The 27,310-nt window shown below is 58.8% G+C and overlaps 4 protein-coding genes across 4 annotated transcripts; 2 read left to right on the top strand and 2 right to left on the bottom strand.

Annotated features, from left to right (window-relative positions):
• Positions 1-4,149: 4,149 nt before the first annotated feature.
• On the bottom strand, positions 4,150-9,826 carry LOC105699599 (protein apterous). The gene is made up of 6 exons (XM_012424733.1): positions 9,779-9,826; positions 8,420-8,639; positions 7,906-8,350; positions 6,116-6,657; positions 5,295-5,512; positions 4,150-4,395 (listed from the first exon to the last, which is right to left on the bottom strand). The coding sequence occupies exons 1-6, from the start codon at positions 9,824-9,826 to the stop codon at positions 4,150-4,152; spliced, it is 1,719 nt and encodes a 572-aa protein (XP_012280156.1).
• A 4,453-nt stretch (positions 9,827-14,279) lies between these two features.
• On the bottom strand, positions 14,280-18,704 carry LOC105699597 (ecotropic viral integration site 5 ortholog; the record flags this gene model as incomplete). The annotated part of the gene is made up of 8 exons (XM_023434397.1): positions 14,280-15,600; positions 15,669-15,767; positions 15,876-16,358; positions 16,462-17,139; positions 17,360-17,722; positions 17,815-18,079; positions 18,194-18,457; positions 18,577-18,704. Coding segments are annotated over 8 exons (2,442 nt in total), but the record flags the coding sequence as incomplete, so codon positions are not given.
• A 1,190-nt stretch (positions 18,705-19,894) lies between these two features.
• On the top strand, positions 19,895-21,690 carry LOC105699642 (peptidyl-prolyl cis-trans isomerase NIMA-interacting 1). The gene is made up of 3 exons (XM_012424781.2): positions 19,895-20,012; positions 20,416-20,628; positions 20,783-21,690. The coding sequence occupies exons 1-3, from the start codon at positions 19,958-19,960 to the stop codon at positions 21,001-21,003; spliced, it is 489 nt and encodes a 162-aa protein (XP_012280204.1). The 5' UTR covers positions 19,895-19,957; the 3' UTR covers positions 21,004-21,690.
• Positions 21,691-24,012: 2,322 nt separating this feature from the next.
• On the top strand, positions 24,013-26,318 carry LOC105699596 (muscarinic acetylcholine receptor DM1). Its single transcript, XM_012424731.1, has 5 exons — positions 24,013-24,610; positions 24,674-24,953; positions 25,142-25,265; positions 25,340-25,645; positions 25,713-26,318. Exons 1-5 carry the CDS (start codon positions 24,097-24,099, stop codon positions 26,316-26,318), a joined length of 1,830 nt encoding a protein of 609 aa, XP_012280154.1. The 5' UTR covers positions 24,013-24,096.
• Positions 26,319-27,310: the final 992 nt, after the last annotated feature.

Below are 27,310 nucleotides of genomic sequence, written 5' to 3'. Positions count from 1 at the left end.
GACTTCGAGCGGGCACCTCGAAGGGGGCCTCGAAGGGGGCCTCGCGAGTGGCGCCCTAATTGGGGGGTCGGGTCACTCTTCCCGCAGACCCCCGTGGGGCTCCTCCCCACGGGGCGCGCGGCCTCTCGATCCCCGGCATATGCTCCCCGTGTAATCCTCGCGATTTCGTGCGGTCCGGGTGTTACGGATAAATAAGGGTTACGTTTCATCGATCGGTCGACGCGACGCTCCTCGGGCTCCGGGCTCCGGCCCCCGGGAGACGCCGCGGATTGAGAGACGCGCCGATGATTTATCGCCGGTGCAATTAGGGGCGGGTAGTTTTACGACGGCGCCGACATAATGCTCGCTGATTGTAACGTTTGGATCTCCGATTCGGACCCCTTCCGGAGTCGGAGAGAGGGCGGCCTCCTCCAGGGGCCGCGGTCGGTTATCGGAGTCGGCGACGAGATCCTCGAGCCCGTCGAGTCGCCGCTAATTGGGAAGGGACGCGTTTCGGGCTTCGATTATTTATGGCCGCGAGCGCGGCTCTTCCGCCGGAGCCGATAACGATTTCCACGTCGAGGCTCCCATCCGAGGGTGTTTTACCTGTCCGGCTCCCCCGAAGGCGCGTCGCCACCCTTCGCCCCGCGATTACGTGAGAACGCCGACAGCTGCCGTGGAGTTTGCTCGGACGCGGAAACACGTGCGACTTTCCGGACGCGGAGGCGTCGCGCCTCGTTAGCCACAGAGGTAAACGAAATCGTTGCCGACGGAGGCCCCGGGAGGTCCCGGGAGGTCCCGAGAGGTCCCGGGAGGTCCCGGCAGGCCCCGAGGAGGCCCGCCGAGGGGCGGAACTGATCCGTTTAGAAGGGGGCCCGCTCGAGTCGAATGCCCTTCCGCGTATTTGGCTCCATCCGGGGCCGCCTCGCGCGATGATAATTGGCCCCTCGCGGTCCGATTCGGGGTGACGTTTATTTATAAACACGAAGGTTAAGGGGCTCGCCGACCGCGACGGGCCCACCTGGCCGGCGGTCGTCTCCTCCTCCCCGGGCGTCGCGGGCGCCCCGGGCACCCCGGGCACCCCGGGCGTCCCTCGCTCCCACGACCCGGCCCTCCTTTTCCACTCGGGCAAAGAATAAAATTACCTTCGTTACGCGAAACGCGGTTCCCTGGCTCCCGCCGTCGAGTCCCACCCTCGCCTCTTCTGGCCCCGCGATACGTCCGAATATAGGCGCGTATATTTATATACGAGCGCGCGCACGGACGAGGTAGTCGAGTACGTCGTCGAGGGTATCGGGCCGGCGTATCGCGAACCGTGGCCCACCTAGGCGCGCCGTGAGCGCACAATGCCGACGAGTTTATTGTGCCATTTTCGCCCCGTCTACCTCGTGCAGCTTCAAGGGCCGACGGAACACAATGGCCCTCCGGGTCCGACCTTCCGCCCTCCGACTCGGCCGCCCTCCGCTCGATACGCGCGCGATTCGGGGCGAACGCCGCAGCGCGTGATCCCGACAATGGTCGTCGGGGCCGCGACACGTGGCGGCCGTCGCCTCCGCGGTCGCCCTGGAGGCCCCCCCGAGGCCCCCCGCGGCCGCCCCCGCCCGGGGGTGTCCATTAGCGCGAGGGCCTGTGTGGTCCCTCCGGGCCCCTCCGAGCTCGGCTTATCCGTCCTCCTCGCGGCCGCGTCGAAGGTACCAGTCCCTCGCCCGACGGGGAGATGATTAATGCATCCGAGGCGCAAAGTATCCGCCGTCCGAGTCGCCATCCGAGATGCGTCCTCCCGATAGCGGCTCGCGGACGAGAGACGGGTCGTCGCGCCCGCGGGAGGCGCGAGTGGACGGTCTCCGCCGGTCGTCGCCGAGAGGACGGTCTCCGCCGGGCCCAGGGTAGTCCCGAGAGGTGCCGAGGAATTCGTCCCCGGTCGGTCGAAACGGGTCTTCGAGGGCCGGGCGGGACGATTACGATTCGGACGGCGATAGCCGCGATCGCGGGTAGTCGGAGTGGGCGGCGTCGACGGAGGGAAGAAAGAGGCGAAAAAGGGACCGGGTCACGTGGAGGCCGTCCGTCGTACACGTGGTGGCTTAAAAAAGATCGTTTGCGGTCTCGGTTTCGGTTTCGGTCTCGGGCCCGACTCCGAGTGGACCGCACGTGACTCTTCTTGGCCGGCGATTCATTTTTCACTGCCAGCCCTTGGCCCTAACGCGTTTGCCCCGGCTTCCTGGCCGCGGCCGTGCCCGCCTATCTGGCCGATTAGGTTAACGAGGGAGGGGGGAACGCCCCGGAATCCGTTCCGAGCTATCGGATCCTAACCTCTCCGGGGCCGCGATCGGCGGCGATCGGCGGCGATCGGCCGCGATAGCGCCCGGTCCGGGTGACGAGCGCGGCGGACAGGTGTCCCTCCCTTCCCCCTCCCGAGGACGAACCGATAAACCGGTACCCGAACGCCTTCGCGACCGGCGTTTTCCGAAAGCCCGGACGACGAAATTTGGAGAAAAGCGGCAAAAAGCGGCAGAAAGCTCGCGGGACCGGTTTCGCGAGTAACGCCGCGGAGCAACGGTAAAAACGATGATTTAACGGAAACGGAGGACGTTCCGCGAGGACCGGCCATAAAAACTCTTCCTTTTGCCCGGGTCGCCGTCGGTGGCGTCCCCGAGCCCCGGGCCGGAGAGAGGCGAGAGAAAGGAGCGACTCGGAGTCGCGTCGGGCCCCCGAGGGACAAACTCGGGAGGTGGAGCCCCGAGGAGACACGCACGGTTTGCGGGCACCCTTGCGCATTTATCAAGACGATCTACACGCGATTCCACGAGAAGAACTCGGTTCCGTTGCCGGCGTCCCCGGAGATCGCCGGGCAAATCGGTCGACGCACCCTCGGCCGCGCCCGCTTTTGGCCCGCTTTTGGCCCGGGGTGTCCCGGCGCGACTCCCGACGGCAGGTGCGACATCGCTCACTGTCCTCCGCGTCGCGCGCTCAAACGGTCCGCGGTCGGGCCTCCCCTCCCCCGACGACTTTTCGCCAATTAGTCCGCCCCGCGGGCTCGATTCGCGGAAAGTCGGCCGCCGAACGGTGGACGGCGATCCCGAAGGGGATAATGGCTGGCGTTCCGTTCGCGTGGGACGACCGCTCGTTCTCGGAGCCGATCGGCCGTGAAGAGAGGCAAGGCCGCCGGAGATCCGGACCCGGAGATACTTCCCCGACGCGGCCCGGCCGTCGATAAGGAAAATGATCGATGGCGACGACGCGGCCCCCTCCTGGAAGGGTCCGTCGCGCGGGACGCATCCCCGATCCGGACTTCCGGTCGCGTCGGAGGCCGCGTCGGAGGCCGCGTCGAGGACGGAGGGCAGGTCCGCGCCATGAATCAAGTCGGTCTATTTTAGAGCGCGAGCCCCGACGCGCGACGCGCGACGCGCGACACGCGACACCGTAAACCCGCGTCGGACATGCTTCCCGTCAAAACAGGATCTCGAGCGGAAAATTGGAGTCAAAGAGTATCCTCGCCGCGACGCGCCCCGGTCGCGGCTTATTTCCCCCGGCTCGACCGGTCCCCCCCACGTCCTCTTGCCTCCGTTTGGCGCGACTTCGGCCCGCGACGTTCGAGGAAAGGACCCATCCTGTCCTTCCCTTCGGCCGAGGTCCGCCGCGGACGCGAGTTTCGGACTGTCTCGCTTACCTCTCGTTTGTTCGAACGCGAAAGCGCCTTACCTTCCTCGAGGCAGGGCGGTTTCGATCCGAACGGTTCCCGCTCGAGTCTCGAGGCCGTCGATACGGGGGGCGTCTTCTCCGCGACGCTCGCGGGTCGTCCGTCGGACGGAAGAGGACGGATCCGATGAAACGCGGGGTATGTATTGTCAAAATATATTTCATAAAAAATTATCCTGCAAAGTCTGACGGTTGCCCGCCGGCACGGTGTACAATGGTGACGACAATGATACAATGACGATAATCGTTACTACCTTTATTGACTAATGCAGTCCTAACGCAGTATATCCCTACAACCCGCGACGTCGATTAAATGCAAAGAGCGTCCTTTTCGTCGACCGGCCCCTCGGGGAGCGCGCCGGGGAACGCGCCGGGGAGCGCGCCGAGGAGCGCGTCGGGGAGCGCGTCGGGGCCGACCGGGAAGAGTCCTGGGAGCCGGCTCGCCGGCTCCGTCGCGTCCGGCCCCGGCGCACATTACGAGCAGTCGAGGGAGCCGAGGGAGGCCGGGCTGTGGGGGCCGGCCAGCCCGAAGGGAGGACTCATCGGGGGGCCGGAGGCCCCGGAGTTGGTCCCGTAGAGCTCCAGCTCGGCCAGGGAGCCGCCGTCCATCCCGCCGCCGCTTCCGCCACCGCCGCCGCCGCCGCCGCCGCACTTGTCCGCCTTGCCCTCCTGCTTCAGCACCATGCGCCGCCACTTCGCCCTGGCGTTCTGGAACCAGACCTGAGCCCCACGGGCCGGGGTTAGCCACGGCGAGGAAGGAGAGATCCTCCGGCCGCTTATCGGTCGCCGCATCGACCTACTTTTTTTAACGCCGGTCTACGCTCGACGGACGACACGTATATTCGGTCGTTAATAAAGCGTTCACCTCGGGCTTTCTAAAATCCGAGCGGTCGAGAATCCCGAATTTCCTTTCCCAGGGACGACCGCGCCGGGGCGATTCCCCCCCGCAAATTGGGAGCCAACGCGATCCGGAGGTCGCGTGGCCGCTCCACCCCCGGGGGCGGTCGCAATTTTTTGCTCGCACCCCGTCGGAAACGACCCGCTTAACGGCCGCGCCGGTCTCGTTACTCCGAACGACGAGGACGGGGGCAGCTCCGAGGCCGCGCGGGATCGATCGAAACGTCGAGGCGAAACGGAGAATCTCGATGGAAATCCGCCGAGAAGGCGCGTCGACGATAGGAGGTAGACGAACTTGGAAGTGTCGTAAGCCCACCGGATGGAAGGCGATGCACGTACGAAGGGGCAACGAAGCGGAGCGTAACGCGCTCGCCTCGACGCGCATCCGATTCGCGAAAAGCGCATCCTCGCTTCCGACACCTCGACCTCTCGATCGGTTTCGCGACGCGTCGCGATTCGTTCCCGACCCCGAGCGAGCGGCGCGACGTCGGGCCGGCGTCTCCCGGCCGCGAGCGTCGCGGTTTCGCTCGGCGAGGGCCCGGGCGCCGTGGCGATAAAATCGGCGCAAAACGCGTAAATATTCACCGGGACGAAATATTCAGAGCATAAAAGGCGTGTGCAGCGCGCGTGCATCGTGACCGCGAGCGAGGATCCTGTTCCGTGGTCTTTCGAGCGACGTATCCCCGAGGCAAAGCCATCGGGTGGGGGAGGACCCGACTCACCTGCAGCACCCTCTTGGGCAGGCCGGTCTTTTGGGAAAGCTGTTTGAGGTCCTTAGCGTCAGGATTGTGATTGACGGCGAAGTAGCTCTTCATGGTCCTCAACTGGTGGTGCTTGAAACTCGTCCTCATCCGCTTTGTCCGGCTGTTGGATCCCGGCATGCCCGGGGTTCCGGGGCCGCCTCTTCCGAAGGGCAGGTCTATGTAATCCGCGTTTAAGTCTGCAAATCGAGGAAGGACGAGCGTTTCTACGTGGCCGGGCCGGAGAGAATTCTTAATCGACGCCGAGCGACGCCGAGCGACGCCGAGCGGCGCCGAGCGGCGCCGAGCGCCGTGGGACCGAATTCGCAGCTGCGGATTAGCGTGTTTATAGTGCAGCAAAATGTCGCGCTTGGCCCGCAATGGACTAGTCAAACCGGTCAGCCCCGGGCCGATCGCCGGTTACGAGGTCCACCTCGAAAGCTAAGCGGGATTCCACGAGATCACCGGCCGGCGGCGGCCCCAGAGGAAAAATCACCCGCCCGGAAGGAAGCGCGGCCTCCTTCCGGGCAAATTTTATCGAAATTCGGGAGCAAACGCCGCGCCCCCGCGCGGGTCCGCCGATCCGGGTGGAGTCGGTCCGGATCCGACGGCGCTCCTTATCGGCCCGGAGGGGACGAGACTCGCGTCGCGGCGAAATACATTACCATTGTCGCCTTAACGACCGGGGCGATTATCGCGACATCGTTCCCGGAGTCCGGAATAAATTTCGAGGAGCGGAGAGGGCCGCGCGGTAAATCAGGCGTCCGCGAGGGACAAATTGGAATAAACCCGGCCGTACTCACCCAGGCTGGCCGTCATGGCCTCCAGGTCCTTGGGCTTCCGCTTCCGGGGCCGGCCCTTCTGCCGCGGCGGCGGCGGCGCGGCGGGCGCGCCGTTGAAGTAGGGTCCCCCCTTGGGGGGCGAGCCGACCTCGGGGCCGGCGGGGGCACCGGGGGCGCCGGGGAGCGCCGCGGGGCCGGCGGGGCCGGCGGGGCCGGCGGGGCCGGCGCGCGCCTGCTGGAGGTGCTGGTGCAGGTGCTGGTGGAGGTGCCGGTGCAGGAACTCGCCGGGCGGGAAGGGCTGGCCCAGGTAGGGCGGCCCGGGCGGGAAGGCGGGCAGCGGCGGACTCTGCGTCGGGTGCAGCTCGGCGCCGAGCTCGTAGTGCAGCCGACAGAGCACCGTCCCGTCGCGCATTCCGAAGTGGTCGCCCTTGGTCAGCGGGACGGCGCAGGCCGCGCAGGAGAAGCAGCGCACGTGGAAGACCAGATCCCGGGCGCGCATCACCAGCTCCGAGGCGAGGATGGCCGCCTGGCAGCGGGCGCAGCGCTTCGCGCCGCCGAACATCCTGGAACCGAGCGGACTCCCGTAGCGGCTTCCGGGGGACAATGGGCTCGGGCGCGATTCGGGAGGAAGCCGCACAATGGCGGGGCCCGCCTTCGTCGGCGACCCGCCGAGTCTTACGGGCCGCGGGCACGCGTTCCCTTTGTCGAGCGAACACCTTTCCGGGGCCCGATCGATACGCGGCCGACGGGCGACGGGCCCGCGGGTTTACGATCCTCGCGCCGGCGGATTCGGCGGCCGCGCCCCAGGGGGTCGGCGGTTGCGCCGGACGGTCGCGCGAGCGTCGGCGCATAAACCATTCCCGCCGAGGTATCCGGTTACGGGGAGGCCGAACCCTCGCCGCGTAAAATATGGGAAAAAGTAGCCGCGCGCTCGGGAGGACGCGTCCCGCCCCGCGGACGACGCGGTCCGAGCTACCGGACGCCGATCCGGATCGGAGGGGCTCCTGGCCGGCATTCCGATCGCTCGGACCGAGTCCGAGCCCGAGCCCGAGCCCGAGCCTCGATGACGCACGACCCGGATTGCGTTACTCCCGGACGGGCCTGCCGTCGTATTTTCGAGAAACCCTCCGGTCGGCGAGCCCGGGCCTCGGCGCCGGAGCGAAAAAGCACCCACCAAGTGTCGAGTTTCCGCGCGGCCTCGGTCGCTCTCGCCCAGCGCCGCGTCTTAATTATGACGACTAATTTACGAGGGAGCTCCCGCCGCTGAAATATTTGTGCGTTCGCCGACCGAGGGTTACGGCTCAATTACCACTCGGCGTTTCCTTTGCGACGCGGCTGATTTAAGGTGGCCCGTTTCCTGTCCGGGCTCCTCCGGGCTGCTCCGGGCGGAATTAACCGCGACGCGCCCCTCCGAGGGGGGCCGGCGCGATTCCGATCGCGTAAAAGTCGGGGCCGTCTCTGGGAGAACAATGGCGACCGGGAAAGCGCGGGGCGACCGAAAAGTGGCGGAGGGGCACGGAAACGGTATCGGGATCGGCCATCGGCCCGTCGAACGTCCCGGGGTCGTCGGGTTAAATGGGCTCGGCGGCCGGGGAAGGGCCGGGGAAGGGCCGGGGAAGGGCCTCGGAAGGGCCTCGGAAGATCCCGGACGGATCGGACCCCACACGGCGCGTTATTGGCTCCGGCCCGCTAATACGCGTACACTCGGCCGGTCCCCGCCGGACTAATGGTCACGACTCGGTCGTTTACCTCCGGCGGAGAGCCGCGATTCTCGGTACGCCGTCCGAGCCCCGCGGGTCGCGACGACCCACCTGTAGTAGTCCCGCTTGCAGTAGATGTTGCCGTCCCGGCTGAAGCAGGTGATCTCGCCGTCGAGGCCCTGGCGGCAGTGCGAGCACTGCAGGCACGTGGCGTGCCACCGCCGGTCGACGGCCTGCAGGTAGAAGCGGTCGGAGATGCGGAGGCCGCAGCCGGCGCAGAAGACGCCCGGCGGGCAGGCGTCGTCCCGCGAGGAGGGCGGCGTCGGCGGAGGCTCCAGCTTCGGCACGGCGTGCACCGTGTGCACCGCGTGCACCGCGTGCACCGCGTGGACCGCGTGGACCGCGTGGACGGCGTGGACGGCGTGGACGGCGTGGACGGCGTGCAGGTCCTCGGGCCCCGACAGCTCCTCCTCGTCCCCGAAGCGGCGCGCCTGGGCCTGCCGGTAGGGTCGCGGGTAGGTCGCCTCCGCGCGGTACTCGACGGGGCCGCCACCACCTGGGGACGCGGTCGGATCAGAGTCGCCGGTCAGAGCCCGCGGTCGGTCGGCGGGGAGGGGCGGCGTACCTTCCGGCGAGTCGTAGGGGTTGGAGCAGCGGGCCCGCAGGCTCTGCCCGTGGCTCCGGGTCGGCAGGGTGGGCGAGGTGGCCGGGCGGGCGGCGTCGCCCGTCGACGCCGGCAGGCAGGGGCTCGGGTCGCGCACCCGGTCGGAGGCGGCCGGGCCCGACTCGGTCGGGCTGCCCGCCCGGCCGGGGCCGCTGCCGCGCTCCTGCGAGCTGGGCGGCTGCTGGAACAACGGGGACGCGTCAGAGGCGCTTCCTCTTCCGGCCTCCGACGCCCGACCACGCGCCCGACCACGCGCCGGAGGCCGGACTCGCCGATAAAAGTCGAAGCTCGTATCGGTATCTGCCGCGCTTCCGACGGACTCGGGCTTTCCCGCAACGACCGCTCGATCGATCACCGGGCCGGCACCGGCCCGGCACCGGCCCGGCACCGGCGTTACCGAGCGGAGTCGCGACGGACCCGAGACGAGATAACCCCGAGGAGCGTGAGAGAGGCCGGCGGACGCTCGACGAGTCGTCCTCCGGGCCTCCGACCGTCGCGACCCTCCTCGGCAACGATTTATCCGCGTTCAATTCTCGTCAATTTATTCGCGCGGGAGGACTCCGCCCGTTGCGTAACGTCGCGTCCCGGACGGTCGATCGCGAAGGTGATCGAGCACCCGGGACGAGACGAAAGACGGAAAAAAACACCGCGAGCCGCGCTCCATCGGGGCGAGAGAGGTCCGTCGGCAAGAAGGGAATAATAACGCCAGTATTCGCGGAAACGGTCGATTCGGCCGCCGGGACGCGCATCGAGTGGGTGACCGCAGAAAGTGAGTACCCGGTGATAACCCTTTCGGCCCCCGGCCGATACGTCCTTATCGCTGCCCAACTCGGATCCTTTCTTTTTCTTTCCCTGTGCAGCCGCCGAGAGAGTACTAACCTTTTTATCGGCCCCGCGATTTTCCCCGATCCCGCGACACCTTTTCTCGACGCGTCCCTCCCCCGTCCCGGAAGACCTCGGACGCGGACGTCGTCGAGAGGTCGGCCCCCGTTGCAGCCATACGTCTCGGTTATCGCGACCACATGCTCCCACCGCGACGCGGGGAGCTTTTTTGGCCCCGGTCCGAGATTTACGGCCGACCCGGTCCCCCCTCCCCGATCGGTCGAGGATCACCCGAGGATCGCCCGAGGATCGCGACGCGGGTTAATTATAGCTCGCGCGTCCCGCTCCCGGAAGGAGTCCTCCGCTCTCCTCTCTCGTTTCCCTCGGGTCTCGATCCGAGTTCCGCGGAGTCGGGGGCAAAAAGTTAGGCCCGGAGCGGCACCGCGCAGAATCCGGAGGTCCGAGACCCGCGATGGCGGCCGAGGGGACGTCGCTCACCCAGTGCATGCTGCTGGGAGGAGGGGCGCGCTCCTCATACACTCCCATCAGGGTGGCTGCGGTCGCGGGGTGGCTCCCGCCGAGGGTGAGAGACGCCGGACCGACGCCCGGAGGGGGGAGGCGGCCGCCGGGTCCGGTCGCTCCTTGGCTCCTCTCACTGTCGGACTCGTCGAACGGCCCCCGGGCCGAGGTCGGTCGCGGGCCCCGCCTCGGCCGGGGCGACGCACTGGATGCACTGGACGCACTCGACGCACTCGACGCACTCGACGCACTCGACGCACTCGACGCACTCTACGTCCCGCACCGGCCTCGGCGATCCCATCTCCTCCGGCGAGCGACGCGCTTCGGTCGGATCCGCGGAGCGGAGTGCCGGGACCGCCGGGACTGCCGGGCCCGAGCCGCCGCCCGGGCCGCGCGCTCTGGCGGCGGCGCCCGGCACCGAAGAAGGCTCCGCCCCGGCCCGGCGTCGGCTCCGCCTCCGCCGGACCCCCTTCCTTCCCGGTGGTCCTCGCGTCCGCGTATTTCGGACCCGGAGGAGGAAACGGAACGGCCGGCCGGCCGAGGGGTTTCCGATGTCTCGGGGGACGACGGCGGCCCCGCTCCGCTTCTCTCGCCGGAGGATAGATTCCCCGATAGTCGACGCGCGTTTATTTCAGAAGACGCGAAATTCCCTCGGCATTCGGTCCCTCTTTGAAGTAGCGGGAGCTCGATACGCCGCTCGGTGAGAACTTTCACACGCGTCGCGGCTGAGAGAATCCGCGCGCGGGAGCGCGAGCGCTCCGATGCCAAAGTCGAATCCGAGATTCGCGCGTTTCGGCGTCGTCGCGGGGGAAAACGGAGTCGATCGAGCGAGCGCCAAAGGGCCGCGAACCGCCGCGAGTCGGCGGTTCGCGGAAAGGGAGAGAAAATCTCGCTCCCGCTCGAGGGGACTTTAACGAGCCCGCGACTCCCTTTCCCCCGAGGAGGCGAACTTTCGGTCGAGTCGAGTCGAGTCGGGGCGTGGACGCGGGATTAGGATTACGCATCGGCGTAAGAAAATAGAGGCACCTGAGCTCCGGGGGTCGNCGGGGGTCGGGGGGTCGAGCGTGGGTCGGCGGCGGGGCAGGGCGGGACGAATGGATATCCTCTTACGGACACGTGTCTCGCACGTGCCCTCTTCACCGGGGATCGAGGAACGGGAGACGGAGGGCCTGCCTCGTGGGATGGACCCTATAAGGCTATTAATTAAGCCAGATTCGGAACACGTCAGATTTTTAGCGGCTGCGAACTTTTACGACAATGGGCTCGAGTTGGCTCAAAGCACCGTACTCTTTGAACTCGCGCACAAAGGGAAAACTTCCACGCTCCATCGGCGGAGTGCCCGACCTTTTTTTTCTCTTTACGCCTCGCCGGGGACGGATTCGATGCGACTCCTTTCCGCCTCGCCCCCGCTCGATTTTCTCCCAATTTTCTCCCAATTTTCGTCCCCGGTCGCTCTTCGTATAGCCGCCTCGGTCACCTGTCGCCCCGATCCCGCCTTCCCGGCGATCGGCGAGGATCGATCCGCGCGGCCCTCGCGTGGGCGGCGGGGGGTGCGGGCGGAGGAGGCTCCGGCGCGCAACGATGTAGCACTCGCAGAAAACGTTTCCCTCCTAGGCAGTTAAGGTTAAATCCGGGCCCAATGCAGTTTTTCTGCTTTCTTTGGCGATATTCTCGAGGAGTGATTTACAAGGGGGCCGAAGGTGCAATTTACATGAGAAATTACATAAAGGCGGGCGCGGGCGCGAGCGCGTCGTAGGATAGGTTGGGACAGGTCGGGTTAGGCCGGGGCTGCGGTCGCTCGAGGGCCCGAGGGGGGGCAGGGGAGCGCAGCGGGGCGCAGCGGGGCGCCGGTTGCACGGTCAAGTATAGCGAAGCGTAGCTTAGAAGAGCTATAGCGGCCCGGAGGAGCAGCCGTAGCGCAACCTGGCGTCTGATTGATATACGGACTGTTAAGTGTTTGCATTGCCGACGTTTATATCCATCCGTAATACTTTCGGCTATAAATAATCGGGCGATTCGAAGGTTCCCGCTCGGTGTCCGCTCGGTGCCCGCTCGGTGCCCGCTCGGTGCCCGCTCGGAGGCGTCCCACGCGAGGAAGGAGCGATTCCCTCGGGGGCCCTCGCCGAGGCCAGGAGTCAAGGGCCGACGAGGGACTCCTCGGGGTTCGGCCTTGTCGTATCTCGGCCGGGATTCGGGGAAACCTCTCGCGTTTGACGCGGAATGTTGATCTTCGGGGCCGATAGCGGCGCGGCCGCGAGGTCGACGACCCGGCGGTAGCAATTATTTCCCGAAATTATTTACCGGCCTTGCCCGAAGCCGCGGGGAGGAGCGGAAGGGACCCGTCAATGGGGATTCGACCGGGTCCACCTGTCCGCGGGGATTCGCTCGCCGAGAGGCGGCGGTGGTGGCGGCGGTGGCGGCGGAGCGGCGGCGGCGGCGGCGGCGGCGGCGGCGGCGGCGGCGGCGGCGGCGGCGGCGACCGCGGGACGAAGCGTCGCAGCTGCATGAGCCGTGTCCCGTAATTTATAGCGCCGGAGAGACATTAAGATACCGACACTCGCCGGCGAGGACGGCCGCGAGAGCGAGACGGCGAGAACACGGGAGACAAGCATTCTTTATAAGCCTTATCGGTTTTATCAAGCGGTCGGTAGTGACGCGACCCGAGTCGACGGTATCCCGTCGGTTATTTACGAGCACCACCGCCCGGTCGCGCTCGCGCGACCCGGTCGCCCGTAATTATATCCTTCGGCCCCGCGGGGCGCCGGGCCCGCTGGTTCCGGCGTCCCTCGTCGCCGCGGCGGAGGCCCGCTGGTGGGAAACGCGGGAGGCGCCCGAGTTCGCACGGCTGGACCACCTGGGAGTCCCCCGGAGTCTCGGCTCCGTCGCCGAGGTCCCCGATCCGCCGCGTCCGCGCCAATTAGACGGCGGGGCGAACCGTATCCCCTTTATGTATCCTCCCGGTGCGCGGCCACGGTGAACGGCCGCGCCAGCTTCCCTCCGTATGAAATTCCAGGGAATCGCGATTCCCGGGTGTCGGTGAATTGCCGAGAGGCACGCACGCGCGTTGCCACGCGGCCCGCGCTCGGCCGCACCCGGCCGCGCTCCGCCGCCCTCCGCCGCCCTCCGGCGGTTCCTCCAGCGGTTCCTCCCGGCCGAGGAAATCGTCCTCCCGTTCCTTCCGTCCGGTCCGGTCCGGGCTCCGAAACGGAGAGGAGAGGAGAGGAGAGGAATCGCGTGCCCGCGGGACGTTTACCATTAATCGTATGTATCGGCTTTGGCAGGTGGCCGGCCGACCGTATCGGGGAGGCATCTTCGGTTACCGGCCGGAACTCGGCCGAGTCCGGAGGCGGGAAAGCCGTTTCCCGGCGCGCTCCCGCCGATCGGGAGCGCGGGGCGGATCGCGATTAAAAAGGAGCCGTGGGAGCCGAGCCGGCGGCCCTTGTCACGGTTCGAGGGCCCTCCCGATAAAAGGCGCGAGCCTCGCACTCGGGCACGAAACCAGAATCACCGCCGAGGCCGGGACGAAGCGGTCCGATCCGCGTCGGGTCGGGTCGGGGCGGGGCGGGGCGTCGCGCGCGGACGCAAAGGGTGTCGGTCGAGAGCGTAGTTAGTAAGTATCGAGTTTATAAATATGCCACCGCGCGTATAACGCATTGATAAATGGTCCGCTCCTACCCCGGGGCCGGTCGGTTCCCTCCGAGAGACTCCTTATAACTCGCCCTCTTCCTGCCGGCGGCCGCGACCCTCTTCCCTCCGGCCCCCGAGCGGGCGGTCGCGTTTGACGGGATGCCGCTCCGCGTCGCGACGCTCGCTACGTCCCAGCTGTTTTTAAGATGCTTTGAGGCGCGAGCGTCGCGACGGAATGCGCTAATGAGGACTTGGCTACCGTCGCGAGTCCCGTTGCCGGGCCGAGGCGGCTAACGACCCGGCCGAGGCGACGTCCCCGAGGACGCCCGGGACTCCCGGGCGCTCCCGAGCGCTCCCGGGCGCTCCCGGGCGCTCCTTCGAGGCGGCGGCGTTCCCGGAGATTCCTCGATAGCGGCCCGAGCGGCCCGTTTAGGACGAGTTCATTCGAACGAGACGGGTCGCCGAGAAATTTATTGGACCATCCGGAGGAGGGCTCGGGCCCGCTCGTCGACCTTGACTGAGAAACCGTCCTATCTCGGCTACGGAATCTATCGTCCGTTTTTCTCGGCCCGGTAAAACGACTTTATGAGTTTCGGCTGTTAACACGGCCTAGGGCCGGTCGACGCAACTATCTGCCCGATCTCGGTAACCGCGCGCTGCCCGTCCCGAGGGATAGAGCCGTCATCGCTCGACGGGGATCGCTTTAAGCGCCCGCCGGTGCCTCCGACTCGGATCCGACTCGGATCCGACCGATCCCGAAGATCCCACCGAGCCCCCTTTTTCCTCCCGACCCGAGCCGACCCGACCCGATCTTCCGGTTTCCGTCGGACGGGGCGAGTAAACATTCCGTGGCTTAAAGATCTTTTCCGAGTGTATTTTTCAACAGTACTTTTAATACCGCTTTCGATAAAAAGAAACGACGATTTTACATGGTGTTTAAAATTCCTACCTATCGTCCATTTTAATGGAGTTACCGCGACAATTTTCACCGTCTAGTGGTCGATCGTTAAATAAATACTAAGGAGACGATGATCGATAAAAAGTGGAATTAACTCGATACGGAGAAAGCGGTAGCGTTCCGGGCAATCCTGTCGAAATGTATGTTAGGGTCGTTTAAGCGTTACGAACATGCGTGATTTAACCGTACTAACGGTTAAAACGACGCGCCGGACGTTAAGAAGACGAATTAAAACTGGAACGTATCGATACGGCACGACTGACATCTTAATTCTTGCTAATTTTTAACGGTTAGTCCCGAGTGCTCCGTTTGGAACGCGAGCGAAAATCGTCCTTTATTCGAAGGATAACTTAAATCGTACTCTGAAATAAAATTAACTATCGCAGCTGTAACGCTTTTACCAGTGTCGAGTCGTTACCGTCCTGGCAGTTCGTTTAGGAATGTAACCTTACCGAGAAAAATGCGAAAAATTAAAACGTAATAAATAATATATAAGGACGGAATAGCGATCAAAATTTGTAAATATACCGTTGCTATCTAGGTCGTAAGACGCCGAGCTCTTACTTCCAAATTATTTAGCTACCGTAAAGAATAATTCTGATATGTTGAAAATTTACGCGAGCACCAAGGCTTCGATTTAAAAAGTACGAATCGATGTAAACCGTTCGGACCTCGCTCGAAAGTATTGCCTACGAGTGGTTAATTTGAATTATTGCCAAAGAAATTCCAGGTAACTCGATTAACGTGGAAGATAATACAGCGAGTATTTTCCTTAGTTACACGCTAGAATGACTACAACTATGACGCGCGATCAAACGCTGACAGTTGAGTGTATGTTATGCAGGTTAGAAGAGAATCGGAGCCTCTAGCGATACATGCGTAAACTTCGCGTTCGGATCTCAGCTTTGGACCATGGAATTGTACGGAAAGAGGTTTACCTTTAAGTTAAGGACCTCCGTCATTGTCGCTTCTTAGACCATAACTATATGCCGCGGGTACAAGTTGGTATGTTTCGAGTACTCCTTGGGCCGATCACCCACTATGTACACAAAGGTTATAACTCCGGTGCAATATGCGTACTCGTACTCAACTGATCTTGAAAACATATTTTAAGGTCCCGCTCGTCCACGTCGCTCTCGGCATCCGCGCTGCAGTTCTGCGTACCCTGGACTTCCGCGTTAGCCGGTCGGTGATTCCAATTTTCTAAGCCCATCACCTGAATCGAACGATACCTGTCAGTTTTCACGTAAACGGGCCTACCTCTTATCTGGGAAACGAATTTACCTCTGCTTTCAGTTCTTCGACTTTATCCTGCAACTCCCTCACTCTTTCGTTGTCGTCCAGATTATTTTTCAGCTCACCTTCGGTAAACATCTCTTCGTTCTGTAATGAAATTACCGTAATGTACTCGGCATTTGCAATAGTTCCAGTGCTCGTGTTAGCGTTACCCAACGTCTAGGTATATTAATCAGCTCCGACCTTTCCGCTCACCTTTAATTCGAGAAGAGATATCTTCTGAGTTAATTCGGCTACTTGCTGAGCATGCTCCGCGTCTTTTATTCTAGTCATCATCGCCTCGTCCTTCATTTTAGATTCTAAATCCAAGTATTTGTGTTGCTGTTCTCGAAATTTCGCGACCAATTCCTTCTCCCTAGCGATAGCGTCATCCAACTCCTCTCGGAGGATCTTTTCGTTTTCGTCCTGCCGTCGCAATTGATTCGTAGCGACCTGCACTTGCGTTTCAAGCTCCATTACTTTGAGTCGGAGTTCTCTGACTTCTGCGACGGCCTCCATTTCACGAATTCTGGTTGTCATAAGGTCCTCCTCGAACTTCTGAATTTCATTGCTTTTATTTTCCCAAAAGAGTAATTTTTTTGGAGTGGAATCCGATGCCGGAGGTGGTTGAGCGGAACGATGCTCTTGCAGATGTCGTTGCCACGCGCTACTCAACTCCATAACTCTTTGTCTCAGATCCTACAAACAGCCATGGATTGATTAACAATTTTATCGACTAAATTAAATTTAAAAATCTTTCAAGACGAAGGAACGCGTCTCAACGTATTACGAAAGTATTTACCTTCAACGACAAATTGGCCTCTGCTTCTCTAAGCTTAACCGCTATAAGTTCTTCTTGTAGATGCGCCACGGAGTTATCCGGGGTCGATTCTCGTAAGGTTTTTTTATCCTGTTCCAGTTCTTGAACGCGGGTCCTCAAGTCTCGGATGGTAGCATCGTTTTCGGCTTCGTGCAACCTGACCCTGACCAACTCTTCTTGCAGACACTGAATCATTTCTTCCTTTTGGGTCAACGTTTCCTGCTTGATGGAGATCTCGTCAAGAGACGACTGCTTCGACATCAAACTCTCTTGAAGCAGAATCGACAGGGATCTCAGTTCTTCGTGAGCCTGTTCAAGCTGGTGGCTTGTATCGAGATGCGTGTGCCGTAAAGCAGCCAACTCCCTTTGCACGATAAAGGTCGTTTCTTCTTCCTCCGCTCGGGATACCTGACCCCTTACCAATTTGTCAGCCAGTTCCGCCGACTCGGCTTCCAAAAGTTCCGTCTTTTGTCGAAGCAACTTATTCTCGGCTCTGAGCCTACGCAGTTCCACCATTTCCTCTTGCTCTTTCATCTTCAAGACCGTGTAGTCCTTTTCTAATCTCTTCATGCGTTTCGAGTTGATCTTCATACTGTAAGCGAGGTTCATCAGCTTGTCGGGTTCCGCCTCGGCTCTACCGGGTAACTCTTTCTGGAAAAACTGTAAACGCGACGAATCGCTCGTTAAATACGACAAGCGCGTGACGGAACGTATTGTTCTCTATTCGATACCAAGGAATCGCGCATAAAAGAGGATGCTCCTCTCTGGTACTAAAAGCCGGTCTCCGATTGCGAGCGGTAAATCGAGAGGATATTCCGGCATGACCCGATAATTTACATACATTGGGACAATTAATATCAATGCACTGGTACGACTATACCTTTAGCATGCCCTCCATGTCCAGGCTGAGTAAATCTTCTTTCCCTAGGTGCAGCATCGCTAATGCAACTTTGAATATGATCTCCATGCCTTCTGACAAAAACACGTCGAAAATCCGGCAAGCTAACGGAAGGCTCAGTGCTGTAGTAAAAAGTGTAAGAAACCACGAGGATGCGTACATAGAAGTATGGAAACTTTGAGCAGTGAAATGAGCGTGTAACTCGGGGTGCGTATCCGCGACTAGGTGCTCCAATTGATACATGCAGACTCCAAGTTCGGCCATACTCGGTTTGAACATATCCCGTAAACGATATTCTTGCATCAGAGCAACCAAAACTGCAAAGGCTTCTTCTTCTGGCATTTGCTGGAAGCAAATTTTAAGTCAGACAATTTACATACATTTTTAATCCATTTCATTCGAAAACAGATTGCGCTCGGACAACCCTATGGACATACTTGCATAAGAAGAAGTCCCACGATGAAACCCGAGCCTTGGCAGTATCCAACTTCTCGGTCGTGAAGACTGTACGCTTTCATAACATTAAATAAACTCTCTTGACCAAGACCGTCCTTTTCTTTGAAAAAGTCATGTTCCGGATATGTTCTCGCTATATCCCTTCTGATGATTCTTTCGCAAGCTGAGGTGGCTTTAATGTATTCTGCAAATTGTTTTTTAACGGGGGAATCGTGTGCGCCGCACAACAGTTGCCATACTATGCCCCTGAAATCCAAATGGAGTTAGATTAATGAGATGCTACGGAACGGCACAACACTGCCGATATATTACAGAAATGGCGTTTTATTTTCATTGTAATAGAAATTTATACATATGTACCTGAAATGATGAGGTATTCCTTGACGCACCAATTCTTTCACAAAATCTTTCCTCTTTTTCCAAAAGTTATCCCAGTCGGCGACAATGTGGCCCCACACAGTCCACGTATTTTCTTCCCCATCCGTCGACGACCGTTGCGCATTACCACCATCTCCACCACTTCCATCCCCACAGGATGGTAGCGACAATTGCGACGTGTCACCTTCCTTCTTATTTCGACTATTTTGCAAAGAATTTAATGACTTTGCGTCCGATTCGATAAGCCTAAAGTACAAACTTGATGTTAATTACGACCCAGATGGAATCATAGAAACGACCATTCGCATAAAGTCAAGCTAATTAAACTAAGTGACAATAAGAGAGATCGTTAACGCGTCATTTACCTATTGGCTTCTTCCAGCTTAGCTAATAGAGCCAGTTCGTCGGTAGATATTTCTTTGAATGTAAATATCTCCTTTAGTTGAAAAAACTTCAAAGTGGATTCACGGGCGTACAGTGAATCCACTCTGCTTTAAAGGCTAGACGTTGGACAAAGATACATGAAATCAGACTGTTGCCAGGCGATAACGCTCATCACCTACAGTCCATACTGCGATTTTCTCTTTCTGCAATGCTGCACGTTTTTGGTGCGATTCCTATAAAAGCACTGTATCTCAACTTTTTGCATTATTCGTAAAACAAGGAGGTTTGAATGTTATAAACGTTATTGTCTACTTCATTATAATAACCAGAGTTGTAAGGTTAGAATATATAAATGAACAAATCAAAAACTCATAACCAGGAAAGGCTGCATACGGAAATGAAAGCTTGGAAATTAATATATCCACTCGCGTTACAAATTGACCCACTTATTAACAATTACGGAAAATGCTCGGAACTTTGAGATGTCTAATGTGAACTACAGTTCGAAAAAGGACATGCAGCCTGCCCAAGGAGAAAAGGGGTAATAAAATATGATTCATAACCATACTTGGCGTACAAAAAATACTGCGAGTTGCAACGCTAGTAATCTATAAAGGAGGTAAAAAGTTTGGCCCAGTACCTGGAATGTAGGAAAAGGCGTTTACGACGGTGGCACGAGAAATGCACCTAGCATCTCCCAGGCGAATGAATTTGCTATAATCTAACTCTGGATTCTGGGATAAACCTGTAAATTTTGTTAAACAGGTGCACTCCAAAACCAATTGCTACCGACCGTCGCACAGTCACCGACCTGTCTGTACCTGTCTGGACCTGTCAAACCGTCGCACGAAACCACGAAACTATGGAATCGGAATGGAACACATGCGCACGTCGATCGTCACATAACCTAGATAAGAAGACAGAGTGATGGCAGAATGATTCTTACCTTGTTACATCATGGAGCAGCACTTACGTGGAACTAATTCTACGGTAGTGGTGCCAACTAGTGAGTGAACTTCGTAGTTATCGCCATAACCTAGCTGGAAAATGAAATACCCTCCTCACGAATGTGCTGCTACAGAATTTAATCGTTTTCACATGTATGTGTGTGCCATTCTTACACATTCCACTGCATGGCTGCTCTCATCTCCTGCTGCTGTAACATTTGGAACTGACGTCGATAATGTGTATGCCACGTGAAAGGTGGAACCATTTCGATGTACGGCCGTCAGGAGTTTGCGGCACCCCGGTACTGCCAAAACGTGACGCATGAGCACTCTCTACTCCTCACTGTTATAACCATGCCGCTGCTGTAACTTGAGATAGTAACCGCGACATGTTGAACGAGGTTTGAGGAATATAATGGCTGATGAGGAGTTGCCATTCGGTTGGGAGAAACGCCTTAGCAGGTCCACAGGTGTGTTTTCGATTAAAATCAATCATTCGAGACGCGTATTACAAGCGATTTCCTCTGTTCAATATTTATTTCCTGATATTATGTGAGAATAAATTTATAAATTCCTTGCAAGGGAATTGGCGTTCCTACGTCCGCCCCAATGTCTATGCTCGTATTTAGTTGCTTTGAATTATGCAAAGTAGGGTGATATTTCCCCGTGTTTGGTCGTGATAAGTAATTCGTTCTCATACTTTTTCCTTCCTAATACAATTTTGTTTAGTCTCGTCTGGTCACGGGATTTTAATTTATTTCGATTTAAGGTTATGGTCGTAAAGAGATCATACTTTAATGTATTTAATATCTTCGTTTAATTGCAAATATTTTCGTATCATACAATCAAAGTAAGTACGATTTTCTTAAATAGGTCAGCATTATTATTTGAACCTTCATACCAAAGAAAGTCAGTGGGACAAGCCGACTAAACCTGCAGACCCATTAAGCAATAATAAATCTGATGAAATGGAGGAAGTAAGATGTTCCCACATTTTAGTAAAACACGCCCAATCTAGACGCCCTTCTTCGTGGAGAGAAGACAAAATTACGAGATCGAAAGAAGAAGCCCTAGATTTAATAAATAGTAAGTAGTAGTTTACCCTAATAATTTGATGTCATTATATTTTGTATAATGTTCCTAGTTGTATAGGTGATTAATATAGCAGGGACATGTGTAATTAAGAATTTTTGTACTATCGAAGAAATGATCTAACTAAATTCATCATTTGTTTCTATAGCCTATCGTCAACACATTGTATCAGGGAAAGCAACATTTGCGCAGCTTGCCTCAGAGTTCAGCGATTGCAGTTCTGCCAAACGAGAGGGAGACTTAGGACCATTTAAACGGGGAACGATGCAGCGACCATTCGAACAGGCAGCTTTTGCCCTGAAAGTGGGCGAAATGTCTTCTCCAGTTCATACGGATAGCGGAATTCACATAATTATGCGCACTGCCTGAATGGATAGGGCCGGGATTAAATACACCGGCTATTTCTAAGTATAAAGAATTCTTTTATCTAAATTAATGTCATTCCATCAATTGCTCTTTTGATGTACCATAATCATGGAACGTTAAATAACCTTCCGTGGCTATGCCTATTTGAAACGTATAGGCTTACCACGGGTAACTCCTATTATTTATAAATGAAGCAAACGAGATAGGTATTTCTATTGTAAAGAATGTGAGCTTGAACTTCTTTACCGTTGTAATATTTCTTTAAGTACTATATCATAGATATTGCATTTATTATAATTAATGTTCTTTGATTAAGTATGTCTCGAGACTTTTTTCTATTGCACATGCCGAATAACTCGATGTTACGCGTGCGTCATTCTTTTGCACATATTCTATTTTTCGGTTCTTTGCTGGCACGTTTACGAAACAAAATTTTGTAAACGTGTCAGGCACGATTAAAAGCTATGACTTTCCATTCACTTTCTTACCGAAATAGTTTTCTGAATTTTACTTTCATCGGTATCAGAAGTGCATGAATAATTATTTCTTAAATGTCAAATTAATAATCCAGTATATCTGTACTTAATATTTACTCTGCGACGTGGTTTTCGCCCCTATATTAGGCGCTCAATTTATTTCTACCCAAACAATAAATCCGTTGGGCGCCAGCCGCACGACAGTGGCCCTAAATCTAAATTCAACTGTACACGAAAAACTTACTCCCGCGGGTTCCTGGCGATTCGACTCCTCGGGACTTACGTGGAGGCCGGAGTGCACGGGTGAACCTTCTGATTCCCGCAAATTCATCTTGTCGTGGATGTTCCGCGGACCGACAATGAGAAATATTAAGGCGCGAGGTCAAAGGTATTAATATAGTTGACGTTATTTTCAAACCTTCTATTAGATTTAATGAGCTCCAATCTTGATGATTACATGCGTATGTAACACGAGACATCGGTTCAATTAATTTTCCCTTTATAAACAAATGCGATCCCCCGTAAAATTTTTGCTATCGAATCTAAGGTGGAATTTAAAGTTGCCCTCTGACCGCGAAATACGACCGGATGTGAAGGATAAACGCACGGGGCCAGCGAAAAACCAAAAGAAGTCGGGTCGAATGCGCGCGCCTTCGAAAATCGAAATCAATGTACCCGTTGACGGCCGACTTGCTCGGTTCGCTCGCATTATCCACGCCCAATAGGTCAAAACCATTTAATCCGACGCTCTCGGAGAAAACAATCGGAATTATGCAAAAAGAAATTCTAACGCAAACACGACGAGGTTTTCGACCATACATTGAGAATCGCCCTATAGATATTTTGTTGGCAACTGGTCGGACGATTTTTTCGGCTCTCGCGTGGAGTAGTTTTATTTTCCGTGGAGTTCGCGTCGGGAGGTATTTCGGAAATATTTGTCGAAGCGTCCCATCCTCGCGGCAATCGAAATTACTCGATTTGGCAGTCGAGGAAAAAATATCGCCGGGATAAACCGGCGAGTCCGGTCGAAATTGGAAATTTCGCGGAGCCGTTTTTCTCCGGTCACTCGGCTGACTCGTCGGAATTGCGTTTATACCATTGCGGATTGCCCGCAATATAGTCGAGTTTTTCCGATTCGCCGGGAGAAACGAAACGTTTTCTTGGTTTCGATCGACGGTACGGGGCCACTTTGACGCTCCAGTCCGACCAGGAGTAAATCGCGTTGAATCGCGTTGGAGCGAAAAAGGGACGCGTCTCGGCGGAGATCGACGGCGACGTTGCACGGAAAATACAGGAAACGCGTCGCGAGACCGGTGCTCTCTGCAATTTGTCTAATTTACGGCGATGCGGAGGACGATACGAGGAAGTATATCATTAGTCGCGCCCATCGACGAGTTCTAGAGTGAACTCGTCTCTCCGCCGGGACGTTTGATCCTAAAACGTGGGCACGTCCGTCGCTCCCAGCGATTCGTATTTTCGGTGCATCGTTACGCGATCGATTATCGGGGCGGTGCCGATAATCGACGCGAATATCCCCGAAAGCGCGCTCGCCAGTCGAAAGGAAGGCACCGCGCGCGGACTCGTCCGGCCGAGGTTTCTCGCTTTTCCGGGAGGAAACGAGGGCGCGTCGACCCCGGGTACGGGGTGACCGGGTTTAAATCGAATTACCGATCGCATCTTCTTCCGCCCCAATTGAGGCGGCGGTCGGGCTGGGTGAAATTTCCGTTCGCCCGACCGGGGACAGAGGAGGGAAAGGGAGGGAAAGGGAGGGAAAAGCGAAATGGAATTAGCTCGGGGCGCGGTCCGGGTCGCGATAATCTCCGAGAAAAAGGCGTCGAAACGGGAGTCGAATTAGTCCGGTCCTTTGGCGCGTCGGCGGCGGCCCCTCCCCGGGGGTGGAGCGCGCGCGCAGCATCCCTCGATCCCGTCATCCCCCGAGTGCCTTGCGGCCGAGACAGACCTATTCCGCCGGCGCTTCGACCCGCCCGACCGAGTTCCGTTTCCGCGGCCGAGACGCGCGTCGCGCCTCGCGGCTCTCCTCCCCGGGGCCGTCGAGAGTGCTCGAGACCGGAGTGTCGCCATCTTCGCGGACGCCGACCGGGCTCGGCCCCGAGCTGGGCCCCGAGCTCGGCCCCGAGCTCGGCGTCCCGTCGAGACGAGAAACCGCGGGATATCGATATCGGAGGGCGGGGTCTCTCCTCTCGGCAGTCGAGCGATCGATCGTCCGGGCGCGGACTCGCTTCTCGCGTTCCCTTCGATCGGGCGACCGGAGCGATCCGCGTGGTGTTTACCTTCTTCCCTCCCTCCCCCGTTTCGCAACGATTAAAATATCCATCCTCTCGGGGGGGAAGCGCCCGTCCGCTCGCGCATCGATTTCAAGGAGAATTTTCCGGCGACCCTCGCCGCGAGAGCCGCCGAGCTCGGCCCGCGTCCGGAGCGAGCGATCGCCCCCGGTTTTAAAAATAATTCCCTCGGGTCGATAGGGCGCGCGAGGGGGGCATCGGAGGTCCTAAATGTCCGGTCGGGGCGACGAGGAGTCGTGACGAGGTAGGCGCGACCTCCGACGGGTCCCGCCACCGGGGTGTCGGGACATGTAGTCGGGGATCCCGCCCGAGTCCGGATGGATCCGGAGGGAGGCCGGGAGGAGGGGCCGCTCGGAGCGATGAACGCGACCCGGTGGACGACGGGCCTCCCGGAGAACGGCACCGTCCTCCCGACGGACGGGGCGGACGACGCCGCGCCGATCCACCGCTACTCGATCTGGGAGATCGTGATGATAGCCGTGGTGGCCACCGTCCTCAGTCTGGCGACGGTCGTGGGCAACAGCATGGTCATGATCTCCTTCAAGATCGACAAGCAGCTGCAGACCATCTCCAACTACTTCCTCTTCAGCCTGGCGGTCGCGGACTTCGCGATCGGCCTCATCTCCATGCCGCTCTTCACGGTCTACACCGTCCTCGGGTACTGGCCCCTGGGGCCGCACGTCTGCGACACGTGGCTGGCCCTCGACTACCTCGCCAGCAACGCGTCCGTCCTCAACCTCCTCATCATCAGCTTCGACCGGTACTTCTCCGTGACGAGGCCGCTCACCTACCGAGCCAAGAGGACCACCTACAAGGCCGGCATCATGATCGGTGAGCTTCCGCTCTTCTCTCCCGGCCGAACCCGTCGTACCCCGGGTCTTCTTTCTCTTTAAGCTTGCGCCTGGGGCATCTCCATCCTCCTCTGGCCTCCGTGGATCTACGCCTGGCCCTACATCGAGGGCCAAAGGACGGTCCCGGTTAACGCCTGCTACATTCAGTTCATCGAGACCAATCACTACATCACCTTCGGAACGGCGATCGCCGCGTTTTACGTCCCCGTCTCGGTAATGTGCTTCCTGTACTGGCGCATATGGCGGGAAACCGAGAAGCGACAGAAGGACCTGCCGAATCTACAGGCCGGCAAGCAGGACGCGAGCAAACGCAGCAACTCCAGGTGAATCCGCCGCGCTCGACCGCGAGCATCGCGCGAGGGCACTCGGATCCGGCCGGGGCGGTCTCGATTGCCCTCGCGTGACGCGCCGAGAGGCGCCGAGACGCGCCGAGACGCGCCGAGACGCGCCGACACGCCGGCCGATAAGATCTTTCCTCCCGCGTCGACTAAAGACGGTCCCTCTCGCGCAGCGACGAGGCCCTGGACGCGGACGACTGCAGGAGGACGCGAAGCGACTCCAGCACGGGGGCCGACGACGTCCACTCGGTGCACACGGTCTCCTACGTCGACGGGCGCTACCCGGACGGCGAAATCGTGAGTTCGGCGCGGAAGCGGCGACGAGGGGCCGGACACGGGGGCTTAACTCGGGCGCGATCCTTTGCTCGCAGAGGCCCCGGCCCTTCTCCTGGACGTGGATGAAGCTGTGGTGCGAGGCCTGGTGGCACAGCGGCCGAGAGGACGAGGACGAGGACGACGAGCTCGGCGGGACGGAGAACGGCAAGGCGGGCGCCGGCTACGAGGAGACCCTGACGCCCCTCTCGGCGGAGACGCCGCTACCGAGCGCGATCTCGCGCTGCGACTCCCTGGGCGTCATCCAGACCCACGGTCTCTCCCTGGAGAAGACCGCCTCCAACGCCCTGGACCGACCCGACGACCGCGGGGACGCCATCTCGAAGAGCGTCTCCAACGACTCGGTGAGCGAACGACCCGTGCCCCCCGCCCCCCGCCGAGAGCCGACCGATCGACGCCTCGCGGTTGCAGGTCTACACGATCCTCATCCGGCTGCCCATCGACGGCGTCGGCAAGTACGAGAGCGAGGGGCCCAGCATCAAGATGTATCCCGAGGACGCGATGGCCTTCCTCGTGCACGGCGACCTGGGCCCCGACGTCGAGGGGGCCCTCAAGATCGACGGCAAGCTAGCGAGCCCCTCCAACGTCCTTCCCCGGCCGTCGCACGTGCCCGACGTCCGGATCCCGCTCAACGCCAAGAACATGCCCAAGCCGCTCTCGGGCGGCAAGGGCATGCTCAACAAGCAGCAGGCGCCCGTCAAGAAGAAGAAGAAGACGCAGGAGAAGAAGGCCGACAAGAAGGCCGCCAAGACGCTCTCCGCCATCCTGCTCGCCTTCATAATCACGTGGACGCCGTACAACATCCTGGTGCTCCTGAAGCCCGTCACCTCCTGCGTCGGCTGCATCCCGCAGGAGCTCTGGGACTTCTTCTATTACCTCTGCTACATCAACAGCACCGTAAACCCCGTATGTTATGCCCTATGTAACGCCACCTTCCGACGAACCTACGTGCGGATTCTCAAATGTAAGTGGCACAGTCGGAACAGGACCGGAGCCAACCGGGGCTACTGCCCCTAGGCCGTCCGAGTCGCGGCGGGTTCGCGACGGGATCGCGACGGGGTCGCGGCGGGATCGCGCCGTTTACCCTCGGAACCCCTCTTCTCGACTCGCCGGCGTCGCGAGGGACTCGGCTTCGCTCCTCGATATCTCGCGCGCTCTAAGATTTAAGCGACCGGAAGCGGTCGGTCGCTCGACTCGTACGTGTGCCTTCCGTTGACGTTGTACCCCCGCGGACGCGGCGAGACGATTTTAACCCCCGATCTCGAGGACTTCCGCGGTCGCTCGTGGCGGGAAACGAAACACCTCCTACACATCTCACGTTTTCTACCCGTATTGTATTAAGTACGTAGATTACGCTACATATACGTATACATGTATCGATCGACTAAGGGTTAACGGGTTCGCGTCGCCTCGAGAGGGAACGGACGACTTCGGCGTCGATCGGGAGAAGAAAGGGATCCTCGACGCTCGACCTCCGCGGAATTTCGGCAAGATCCCAAAAATTCGGAAATTCAGCCTCGCCTCTGCCAGACTGCACCATGTGTCTGTCCTTGTTACAAGACTGTGTACACCATTTTAGCGTAGCGCACCGGAACGAGGTACGTCGCGACGGAATAACGGGTAGGATCGTTCCGTACCGAGTTATACATAATCTTGTCGCCTTAAAAAGGGATATATCCGATACGCGGTCGTTTTCCAGCGTTTACGGCCCGACCGGACCGAACTCGGCGGATTTAGCCGCGATCGTGGCCGACTCCGTTTTCTAGGTATGACCTTACGTATTAAGTCCTTCGGAACTTTTGGATCGCCATTGTCCAAAGGAATTTACAGCTTTAAAGCATCATTGACCAATAGCGAACGTAACGGACGATTCGACGTCAAGGGTAGCCGATAACGCGATACAGTTGCCTTCCGAGAGTAAACTCCCTCGAGGATTTCGGGAGGACTCGACCGGGTCCACGACCGGGTCCTCGACCGGGTCCTCGACCGGCTCCTCGACCGGCTCCTCG

Source organism: Orussus abietinus, unplaced genomic scaffold, assembly GCF_000612105.2.
Source record: "Orussus abietinus isolate OABI.00-Male unplaced genomic scaffold, Oabi_2.0 scaffold10, whole genome shotgun sequence".
NCBI lineage: Eukaryota > Metazoa > Arthropoda > Insecta > Hymenoptera > Orussidae > Orussus > Orussus abietinus.
The sequence above is the reverse complement of the archived record's forward strand: the minus strand, read 5'-3'. Positions and strand labels throughout refer to the sequence as shown.